Source organism: Nematolebias whitei, chromosome 7 (genome assembly GCF_014905685.2).
Source record: "Nematolebias whitei isolate Nwh7 chromosome 7, NemWhi1, whole genome shotgun sequence".
NCBI lineage: Eukaryota > Metazoa > Chordata > Actinopteri > Cyprinodontiformes > Rivulidae > Nematolebias > Nematolebias whitei.
The window spans coordinates 29,125,145-29,136,769 of record NC_056504.1 but is presented as its reverse complement, the minus strand read 5'-3'; the positions used below and the strand labels follow the sequence as shown (position 1 = coordinate 29,136,769).

The following is an 11,625-nucleotide window of genomic DNA, read 5'->3' as shown; positions in this document are numbered from 1 at the left end:
AGGACACAGGTCATGTTTAGTTTTTACAATCAGACTGTAATGAATTTAGTTTTATAAATAATGCAAGGAGGTGTGTGTTAAAAATTATTTGATAAACTGATTCAATCCTTAAATTGTCAATACATTTTAAAAAAAGAGCTTAGAAATTAAACTCAATTCTTGTGCTTATAATGTTGCAAAACTAGAAACAATAATTTGCACCTTTCCAAAGTCAAACATTTAGATTTTTGAATCCACTTCCAGTACTTAAGATTGTGTTTACTTTTATATTTGTACTTTTTAACACTAAAAAAGAAAATCTGACCATTAGTAAGTTTAAACAGTTGATTATAAAAACATTCAAAGCTCAGCTCAGCATTTCTTTACAACTTACCCTGACGTTGGTCCGTTTCCTGTCCTTTCATTTGATTGCAGGTACAATTCAGAGAGCAACTTCAATATATTCAGAGCAGCCTGTAGAAGTTAAAAACAGCTTTTATTATCCTGGCAATTTTGCATCAAAATTGGGGAGAAAAAAAATCAGGAAGACAGAAAATGTATACTAGTGTAGGATACAGCATAATTCCTTCACAAATCTCATCAACTTCAGCAGCAGGTTGGTTGATGACTTGTTGTGCTAACAACATAATTCTGTTGTTTAGTATCCATCAGTACATGCCCAGTTTCTCCTAAAGCACATTAAAAATGAATTGATTTATTTATTTTTTTGTTGTGCACCGTTTTATTCTGAAAACATATGTGTAACATTTTTGTACCAACTTATTTTTCTAACAAAACTTCTCCTTATATAAGACGAACAGATTAATAAAAAAAAAAAAAACATTTTTAAATGAGCCATAAACTTATTTGCTTTCATTAAATGTAATGACATCTATTTTCTATTTACAATTATTGTCATTTGTTTTAATGTATTTGTTATTTTACCTAGCTCTTAATAATCATGAAAAATAAAAGTATTAGTAAATTTTCAGGAGGCTCTACCACTGAGGCTTAATTGTAACATCTCTTAATGAAACAAAGATAACGAGTTACAACATTTAATTTCACTTTGGGATTAATAAAGTATTTTTGAATTGAATTGTAAAATCATAGTTACTGCAGCAATCTTTCCTCAATGAAATGCACCTTGTTCGGCACCTCAGTCTGGATTTTCTGCTTCAACTGTCCAAATTAAACCAAATCAGAAGTGCAACTCCTAAAACAACAGATCAACTGTTTAATACTGAACATTGTTTGCTCAGATCAGAGAATTCTTAAGATGCCTCTGACACATGGTGGCACCAAACTGTTGTTTGATAACCAAAGAGGAAGTAGTTTAAACGCACAACCCATTATTGGGTGGGCATTGAGGGTCCTGCTCTACTGTGGTTTAGATCCTACTTAACAGAGAAGCTTTTGTGTGCACATTGGTTCTGTGGAGTACTCTGTAGCACCTCTCACATGTGGAGTACCTTAGGGATCTATACTTGGACCCCTTCCGTTTTGCATATTGGCTCTGTGGAGTCCTCTGTAGCGCCTCTCACATGTGGAGTACCTTAGAGATCTATACTTGGCCCCCCTTCTGTTTTCCCTTTCTTTACTACCTCTGGGATATATTATGAGGAAACATGGCATCTCTTTTCATTTTTATGCTGATGACAGCCAAATGTATGTGCCATTAAAACAAGATAAACGGTACTCTGTGAATCTATTCCTGGAATGTATGGCAGAAGTCAGAGCATGGATGTCACAGAACTTTTTACATTTTAATGAGGAAAAAGGCCGGGGTCTTGTTGTTCAAGCCCAGTGATGGTTCCAAAGTCCATGCTGATCTGGGTCCTTCAACAAAGCATCTCACTGAGACAGCATCTTACCTGGGTGAGAGGCTGGACAATGATTTTAAACTAGATGCACAAATTAAATTGTTGGTTACGTACTGTAACCCCAGATTCTAGGAGTATAGGCGTAGCCCTTTAAGAGCTGTTGCTTAGTGTTGCTTAGCTTAGTTCGCCCTTAACCCACTAAGCGACAGCTCTTAAAGGGTGAAGCCTATACGAAATAGAACAGTGATCAAGTCTAGTTTTTATCACTTGAGACAACTGGCCACGGTCAAATCATTTCTGTCCCATCACTTTGAGATTTTAACCCATGCTTTCATCACAACTCGACTGGACTACTGTAATTCACTTTATGTCGGTCTGAGCCAGTCATTACTGACTCAACTTCAGCTGGTTCAGAATGCTGCTGCTTGCCTTTTAACTGGTACAAGAAAAAGAGAGCACATCACCTGTTTTATAATCACTACACTGGCACCCAATTCTTTTCCAGATTAATTTTAAGGTTCTTTTATTTGTTTTCAAATGTCTTCATGGTCTTGCCCCACAGCATCTGTCTGACCTGCTCCAGCTGTACGTTCTCTCACGCTCTCTCAGGTCAGCAGATCAGCTGCTGTTGGTCGTACCAAAGTTCAGTTGAGAGGTGACCGAGCGTTCTCAGTCGCTGCCCCTAAACTGTGGAACAAGCTGCCTTTGCACGTCAGACAAGTTGGCTCAATTCTTGTTTTTAAATCTTCTCTGAAGACACATTTTTCCTCTTTGACTTATAACTCAGCTTGAAATGTTACTTTTGCCATTTTTAAGTTATTTGTTTTGTTTTTACTGTTTGCCATTTTATGATTTGGTAGTTCATCACTTTTATGGTATCTATTGATTTTATAGTTTTTTATGCTTGTATGCATTACTGTACAGCACTTTGGCCAACAGTGCTGTTTTAAAGTGCTTTATAAATAAAGTTGTATTGTACTATGAGAAAACAGGCGTTACACTGAAATTAATTAACCTGTTGTAAAATTTAATTTATAATTTCAATTAGACATCACAACACAAGCAAACCGGATTTAAAGGCACTGATTTATATTTCAAGAACTGTTTTTTTAATTCTTTATGAATAATTGTTTTTCTGATAGCCTCCATGTATTTAGGTCGACTGCACCTTCTGAGTGTTGCAGGATTATACTGATGCACTGTGGAGGTTCCTTTTTTCATATTACCAACCATATCATGACAGGACTCTACGTCTTTTCCAATCCCATGACTGATGAGTGGAGGCTGGCAGGAGCAGTTAATAAGAGACACAAACTCATTCTTATTGTTTTTGGGAAAGTCTGTGTAATCCACCTGAAAAGGAAATTATATACTTAAATAAATTTGAACAAACAAACATAAATGCATGCGTTCATGTGGGCTGATCTATCACCTGCAAATTCTGCACAGATGCAAGGTAGCCGAGCTGCTCAGTCGGCCTGGTGAGAGGGCCGTGAGGCAGCTGGTTCAAATTATTTTTATTCTTCAGGATAGTCTCAGCTGTCATGGATGTCCCAGCATAAAGCAGCTCGTTGGCAATCATGGCAGTGATGGTGGCCTTGCCTGGATTGGGCAAAGCTCGGCTATAGTCCCTGGCCTGAGATCCCTGGCAGGCTCTGACTGCTTGGGCCACCTCAGGCACCATGGGCAGAATACCTGCCGGCAGCTGCTGGGTGCTGAGGTAAGGCAGGCGGAAGTCCTCTTCTTTAGAACCTTCCATGAAAACAGTGTTTGTAAGAGAAGGTTAATATTTGAATCCAGACAAGACAGTTTCAACAAGGACTTACCCAAGGCCACCCCCTCTACAGAACCCGGTTCAAAGAAGGTCACTTTGCGCCCATCACTTGGCTTTTTTACTGGGGTCTAAAGAAAACAAAAACAAATTAAAGAATAAGGATTTAACAAGATTAAAACATCTGAAATATTTGGCTTTCTTGATAATGACTGAGCAGTACTTTTTCATCCGTTTTAAGAGCTGGTTTGGGAAGCTGAGGCTGAGGCACTTTATATCCCAAGAGTTCCAGCATTTTCTCTGCTGCGTTCCTCTTTGCCACCTTCTTACTCGGTCCCATTCCCTCTGCGGACTGGCCGCACACGGTCACCTGGACCAGAATATAAAGGTAAAAATGAATGACAATAAATAAGCAGGTAAGGAAAGAGAAAATCAGATATTCAACACTTTTTAAATCTTGCTGCTAGCACAGCTGAACTGCAGTTGGCTCACCTGCATGACAAACTCCCTGCGTCGTGGCAGACCTCGCTCTGTAACCATGGCGTACTCAGGCTCCTTCTCCTTCTTCGCCTGTTGGATCTGAGCCAAGCGGCTGATGGGATTCATTCCCTGGCCGTACTCAGGGCTGGTCTGCAGCTGTTGACATGATGAGTTAATCATTACTTAATGAAGACTTTTAGGTCTGCTCTGACTCATCCCAGCTCAACTTCTAAAGGTACATCACCTTGATGATGGATTTGGTTTTCTTTTTGATGCGTGGCAGCTTCTTTTCCACGCTCGGCACTTGGGGTAGCCGCTTCAACTCGTTCAGCACTGCCGCTGCTGCCAGCTTCTTGGCAATCTTTTTGCTTTTCCCCTCACCTTCTCCCATGAACTCCCCAACTGAAACACGCACTACAAAACTTTTCATGTGTGGAGGGCCATCTTCTTTTAAAACCTAGAAGCAAACACGACAACCACATTCTGTTAATTTAACAAAAAAGAAAAGCAAAGTTTGTTGAACAATAAAAAATAAATACAAACCTCAAAGTTGACGGGTAAGTTCTGTTTGAGGGAAATTTCAAAAACTTGACTGATTTCTGATTTGTTCAAGTTCTCCTCCTCCGGTTCACCGTTCATCTGTGAAAGACAATAAAAATGTAAAAGGTCTCTTAAAAACTAGATGACAGCTGTCTGATACAGTTTTCATGCCGAGTGTGTGCCGTTTGTCTCACCACTGGACACTGCTGCAGCATGGGCTCCTTCTGCAGCACTTTCAGAGCCTTAGAAGCAGCTTCGTGTTTGGCCATCTGCCTCGTACGCCCCTTCCCAATGAACTGCTGGCCTCCGATGGAAAGCTCCATCTGGTAGATCATTGGTCCCATTGGAGGAAATGGATAGTAGTACCTGGACATATAACTGTACTTTTATTTTCCTTGTGAAACAACTATAAATTAAACACATTTTTCTGTCACAATTCCATGTGATTTGAACTCACTGTTGCATAGAGCGCTGGTAAGGCCCAGGAGCACGGACATTATAGTTAAAGTTTGGCGGTCTCATCCCTGGGTATGGGTCAATAGGTTTAAAATTAGCTTTTTTACCGAGCTTCACACAAAGAGCATTCAACTCCATGGTATGTGTAATGCCATCTGCTGTAAGAAAACAGATTGAATTATGAACACGAAAAGTTAATTGGAAGGAAATGCCGACAGAGCCAGTGGGAGCGGCCCACCTGGGTTCCTGCCTGTGTTGCGAGGTGTCCTCATGGTGGGCTTGGGAAGTGTCGTCTCAGCGAGAGCAGATGCAGCAGCGGAATGCTGAGCTTTCTTGATGCTGGTCCCCTCTGCCTCCCAGTGCTGATCTCCCAGTGTGAGCCTCACTGAAAAAATCTGAAACAGAGTCTTTATCGTTAGAATGAGCCGAGCAAAAGAGCAGGTAAGATCCCGTGCAACAAGATCCTGCAAGACTGAAACGTCACAAGGTTTCTTGTTCAGCTGATTTCTAGTTGATTTTATCTGGTGAAACGACCACTGAAGAAGTCTCCACCACTTTAAATTGTTTGTGGGACACAAGTTCAAACACTAGAGCCTGCGTGGTCAGTTAAGTCAACCCACGTTGTAAAAGCAGCTTCACCCTACTGCATTCTGCAGCTACATGCTGAGAGGAAGTCTTTGTTGTGCACTTATTGAACACAGGACAGATAAATGCAGGGTTCATACAATGAATTGTCAACTTTAAAGCTGAAAAAAAAGAAACTTGGAACTTCATTTTTATTTGCTGTTGAAAGGAACTGATCAAGCTTTAATGTGAAGCAGTGAAAGAATCTGACTGTAGAGCTCAGCAAGGAACTTCCTGTCTACAGACGCTGTTTTATTGTGTGCAACTTTCCTCTGATGAAAAACAAACAAACACGAGTTTCACTGTCCACTTGAGTTCAACGACTTCACCTCTCAAATGCCTGGCAGAAAACATCACAGCTACAGAGCAGCTGCCTAGATGTTCAGTATTTTATTAATGATAACTTATGTTTTCTTCTGTAATTTTAAAAAGGGAAAAGCTACAAAGGTTTAAACTTTGTTTTTATTTACACTGTCTGATGGGCTGTGGTAAAATAATTCATTAGGAATGAGTGAAAAGTGATTTTAAAAAAAGAAGAGATGAGAAACTATAATCTTTCATTCTGATTGATAAAACCAATTCTTTGTGAACAGTAAGTTTTCATATTAGACATAAGAAATATATAAAAAATATAACAAACTTGAAATCAGAGAAGTCAGTTAGCTGAATTTGTGGCAAACATTTTTAATTTAAAAATACTGTGAAAAATTTTGCATTGTTCTTGTTAACCTGTGTCTTGTGAGAGAAGTGTGTCATTCCACTTCTTACTCACGGTACCTTGGAATGAGCTGGTCCTTGCTCAGAAAGCAGCTTGTACTCCGGTTGGATCTTGTTAAAACGGGCCAACTCATTCACCAAACACATGGGGGTCTTCTCTTTAGGGTTTGCCATGTTAGATACTGAAAGAAGATAAAAACACAAAAAAAAATCAAAGAAGGATGCAGTTAGTTGTAAAGTCTCAGCTTTTAACACAATGAACATTTGAAAGTAACAGTGCATTATGATTTATTTAAAAAAAAAAAAAAACAATAGGAAGTATGCACTAATATACCGTAAATACTAATAAAACCCACCTGTGGTGGTATTATAAGGAGTGGCAGAGCCTGCTGGGAGAGCAGAGGTCCTGACAGGCTGACTGGCACTCTCCGATGCTAAGGCGCCTGTTGCACAAGGAATGCTGTAGCTGGGCTGCGGCTGACCCAGTTGCATCGGGGCAGAGGCAGCAGGCATGGGACTAGCAGGACATGGAAACTGGAGCTGAGACATCCTTGTTGCTCTAGCTTTGTAGGCCGAAGTCGAGCTAGGAAATGTACGATGTGGAAGGGACTGTGAATTGAAGAGGTCTGAATAAAAGCTCTGCCAGGAGGAGAGTCTATAGGACAGAAATATTCAGATATACCAATTACAGCATTTTGCAAAAATTATTGCTAATAAACTTATCCATTTTCAGAACAATAACAACATTGTTACAAGAAGTGTACCCCCTCCTGCACACACCGCCTAAGATTTATGGAAAACAGAACACAAATGGATGGGATTCATTGGGACGTTCTTCATGTTTTGTCAGTTTTATATATTGATACGTTTAAGATTCTGTCACTGAACGGCCACAAAATTTAACTTTGAAGTCAAAAATACACAGTGAGCCTCAATAAATCACTCAATTTGCAAACAAAAGAAACTACAGTAGAAGGAAATAAAGCATCTTAACAACATGCAAATGCAGAGCAAGCTTGTTGTGTTTCACTTATTTAAAATCTTTTTTAACTTTACTGAAAAGATGAAAAAGTCATTCTTCCAAATTAAATTCCCTCTTTACTTGCACAGATTATTTAGAAAATTGGGCCGTGCTCCTGAGCTTGTGATTCTGAAAGACCATAATGTATCAAATTTAGTTTCCAATCTCAATATAATAAGTGGCCCTTAACTTTCCAGTAGATCATGGAACCAACTTACAAGGTAGCTCAATTCTCTGGAGAGGCAGTATGTTGAGTTGTATGATCCAGAGCTGGCCATAATGAAAACATTTTAGAGGGAAACAATAAAATCTGCTAAAGAGGTGAAATTTTAAATAGTTGTTAAAATTTGGCAGAAGCTTCTCAGTGGACAAAAAATGCTAAAACTCTGAAGGCTTTGCATTTTTCTCAACGGTCTGTTTATTAAAATAAATCAGCCAAACACTTACCAATAAAGAGTCCTGTGCAAAAGAGTGAGGAGTGTTGCCGTCAAAAAAATTCTAATTTTCCTTATTTTTTTGTTAAAAGATGTAGTTTAATTTACAAACAGAATTCCAAAAAAGTTGGGACACTAAACAAATTGTGAATAAAAACTGAATGCAATGATGTGGAGATGGCAACATCTAATATTTTATTCAGAATAGAACACAAATCACAGATCAAAAGTTTAAACTGAGAGAATGTATCATTTTAAGGGAAAAATCTGTTGTTTCCAAATTTCATGGTGTCAACAAATTCCAAAAAAGTTGGGACAAGTCCATTTTTACCACTGTGTGGCATCCCCCCTTCTTCTTACAACACTCAACAGACGTCTGGGGACAGAGGAGACCAGTTTCTCAAGTTTAGAAATAGGAATGCTCTCCCATTCATGTCTAATACAGGCCTCTAACTGTTCAATCGTCTTGGGCCTTCTTTGTCGCACCTTCCTCTTTATGATGCGCCAAATGTTCTCTATAGGTGAAAGATCTGGACTGCAGGCTGGCCATTTCAGTACCCGGATCCTTCTCCTACGTAGCCATGATGTTGTGATTGCTGCAGAATGTTTGCTGCACTATCTTTCTGCGCAACAATGGTGGAATTGGTGATCCTCTTACCATCTTGGCTTCTGAGAGACACTGACACTCTGAGAAGCTCTTTTTATACCCAATCATGTTGTCAATTGACCTAATTAGTGTTAATTGGTCTTCCAGCTGTTCGTTATAAGCTCAATTTCCTTTTTCCAGCCACTTATTGCTACTGGTCCCAACTTTTTTGGGATTTGCTGACACTGTGAAATTTTGAGTCAACATATTTTTCCTTTAAAATGTTACATTTACTCAGATTAAACTTTTGATCTGTCATCTATGTTATATTACAAATAAAATATTGACATTTGCCATCTCCACATCATTGCATTCAGTTTTTATTCACAATTTGTTTAGTGTCCCAACTTTTTTGGAATCCGGTTTGTAAAAAAATGTTATTAGTTTCATTAAGAATAAAATATGGGTTTATGAAATTTGCAAATCAATGCATTCTGTTTATTTTTCACAACATCCCAAGTTTAAAAGGAGTTGTCAGGTTCTCTGGACGGGTAAAAAAAAACAAAAATGTAGAAACGTTTTGTCTTTCATCCGAAAGACTTCTTCAGTCTGAGGAGCTGTATTCAGCTCAGTCTTATAAATAAAATAGCACCTTCTAGTGGATCAACCAGTTTGTTGTTGATATTCAAAACTAGCTATTCACATGATCAAGGAGGGCCATCAGCCAAACAATGGATCGTTAGCACACTGATGGCTGTTTACTATTCACAGGAGTGATACTAGTAATAACAGCATTGTAAGAGGGGGACAGTTGAACCCAGAGGCCTCCACCCCTGTTTAATGATGGACGATTTCTTTTCACAAAGATGGCCTCCTTTACTCCTCTCTCAAACCATCGATCCTCTCTGTCCAGGATGTGAACATCTTCATCCCTGAAAGAGTGACCGCTGGCCTGGAGATGAGTGTAGACCGCAGAGTCCTGGCCTGATGTTGTTGCTCTTCTGTGCTGGTCCATCCTTTTGGCCAGTGGCTGTTTAGTTTCCCCGATGTAAGACTGATCACAGCCCTCCTGACACTGAACAGCATACACAACATTACTCCGTTTGTGCCGAGGGACTGGATCTTTGTGATGGAACGGTCTTTGAGGTAATGTATTTTGGGGTTTAAAAGCCACTGGGATGTTGTGTTTAGAAAATAAATGTCTCAGTTTCTCTAAAACTCCTGCAACATATGGAATGACCACTGGTCTAGGTTCCTCCTTTTCACCTGATGGTTGGCTGGAGTCCTGTTTGGGTTTCTTCTCTGCTTTCAGGAAGGTCCAATTAGTATATCCACATTGCTCTAGAGCCTGTCTTGTGTGGGATTTATCCTTCTGCCTGGCTCCTGAGCTAGTGGGGACGCTGTCCGCACTGTGGGACATGGTCCTTATGAATCCTCACGTGCTCCAGAGGGTGATGGGAGTCAAAAGTATTGGTTTGTGTGGGTGGGTTTGCGGTACATCCAAGTTTGTAAATGTCCTCTATCAGAGACCGAGACCTCACAGTCCAAGAAAGCCAACCTGCCATTTTTTACATCTTCTCATGTGAACTTAATGTATTTATCCACAGAGTTGATGTGGTCAGTGAAATGTTGGAATTCCTGAGATTTAATTTTAACCCAGGTCTCATCAACATACCTGAACCAATGACTTGGTGTCCCTGAAAAGGACGTCATGGCTCTCTTTTCTACCTCCTCCAGGTTGGCAACAACAAGAGAAACTGGAGACCCCATAGCACACCCATGTTTCTGCCTATAATATTGCTCCCATATGTGAAGTAGGTTGACTACAAGCACAGTTTCAAGAGTTGACACAGCTGATCTGTGGAAAGAATTTTTTTTTTTGTAAAATTTTTGTTTATTGAACCCGTCCAGAGGACCCGACTTTAGTTTTTTTGATTTTTCTTTCTGGATTATTGAGCATGCATCAGGATATCCCAACTTTTTCTTTACTGGGATTGTATTTGCGTCCTAAAATTTTGCTCACTACTGTGTTAAGTGTTTGTGGCCAAACTTGTTTAAAACTTGGAATGTTGTTACACAAACATTATATGAAAAGTATAAATAAAAAAGCCAATGATTGAGAATTGCAGAAAAGATATCTATTCTTCAGCTGTGAATATTTGATACAACTTTCATCCTTCAAAATGGACTTTAATGTGTTAACCTTGTTTCAGTAAAATCATTCATAAAGTAAAAAGTACAGGAGCTACAACAAGGGAAACTATGTAGACTAAATCAGAGGTATAAAAAACAAAACAATTTGGGCAGTTTTTCCCCTTTGTTTGTAGCTGCACAGTTTGAGCAGATCACGTTTTCTCTTTTGCTTTGTAATTAACTGATGTTAATTTTGTTTGCAATTCAGCCACTGGCTATAGGCCTAAAACAAACAAAGTTGTAAGGAACTGTACCTAAAATAAACATTGGTGTTTTAGCAGGATCAACCGGTAAGCTAGTAGCAGTTAAGCTAGTAGTTAGCCGAGCTAATAATAATTTAAAAAGTACTCAAAAAACGTATTTGTGAGTTGTACATCTGACATTATCCGTATTTCACACGATTAGACAGTCTATGCATGCCTGAGACCACTGTCAACACACAAACTGTAACGTTATCTCCAAAATATACTGGGCCGCCGGGGTTTAATCCGAGCCACGTTAGCAAACCAGCCTTCTCTCTAGTAGCACCGGTGCGTTTACCTTCACAAAAACAAAACAGACGCTTTCAAAATGAAGCAGTACTGAAGGCGAACTTACAACTAAGCGGTAGCAGTGCTTGACACAAGTTAAATAGTCTGGTCATATCGTTTTATATTGATTTACCGGCCGGCGAGTACGAGGGAGCAGCCGGTGTCAAGACCACCGAGGCAGCTAGCTAACACACACAGGTCGGTGAAGAAACCTCACCTCGTCGCTCCTTTTCTTCCTGTTTTTGTTACTCCATAAGAAGCTGTGCTTAAAAGTCGTCTGCTTCTGGTGGTGGCAAGTTTTAAGCGTTGGTGTCTTTGTTACTTTATAGTCAACATGCGCCCATAAAGGAGGTGAGCTTGGGAGGACAAGGCAAACACTAAAGAGAATGGCACAGACTTGATTTTTCGCCCGGAAGTGACATCACACCGGAAATTCTTTAAAAGTAAAAAAACACAAAGTAGTTTAACGTG

General features: G+C 39.5%; 1 protein-coding gene across 1 annotated transcript in view; it reads right to left on the bottom strand.

The window, feature by feature from the left end:
* stau1 (staufen double-stranded RNA binding protein 1) overlaps positions 1–11,536 on the bottom strand; it is a 12,239-nt gene extending 703 nt beyond the window's left edge. Inside the window, exons 1-14 of the mRNA XM_037679343.1 lie at positions 11,372–11,536; positions 6,747–7,045; positions 6,451–6,572; positions 5,288–5,444; positions 5,051–5,207; positions 4,788–4,959; positions 4,597–4,692; positions 4,298–4,510; positions 4,066–4,209; positions 3,797–3,943; positions 3,629–3,704; positions 3,235–3,554; positions 3,033–3,155; positions 374–453 (exon numbers count right to left, since the gene is read on the bottom strand). Of these exons, the coding sequence (XP_037535271.1) occupies positions 374–453; positions 3,033–3,155; positions 3,235–3,554; positions 3,629–3,704; positions 3,797–3,943; positions 4,066–4,209; positions 4,298–4,510; positions 4,597–4,692; positions 4,788–4,959; positions 5,051–5,207; positions 5,288–5,444; positions 6,451–6,572; positions 6,747–6,939 (2,000 nt within the window). The 5' untranslated portion in view covers positions 6,940–7,045; positions 11,372–11,536. The remainder of the gene's footprint in view (positions 1–373; positions 454–3,032; positions 3,156–3,234; positions 3,555–3,628; positions 3,705–3,796; positions 3,944–4,065; positions 4,210–4,297; positions 4,511–4,596; positions 4,693–4,787; positions 4,960–5,050; positions 5,208–5,287; positions 5,445–6,450; positions 6,573–6,746; positions 7,046–11,371) is intronic.
* Positions 11,537–11,625: the final 89 nt, after the last annotated feature.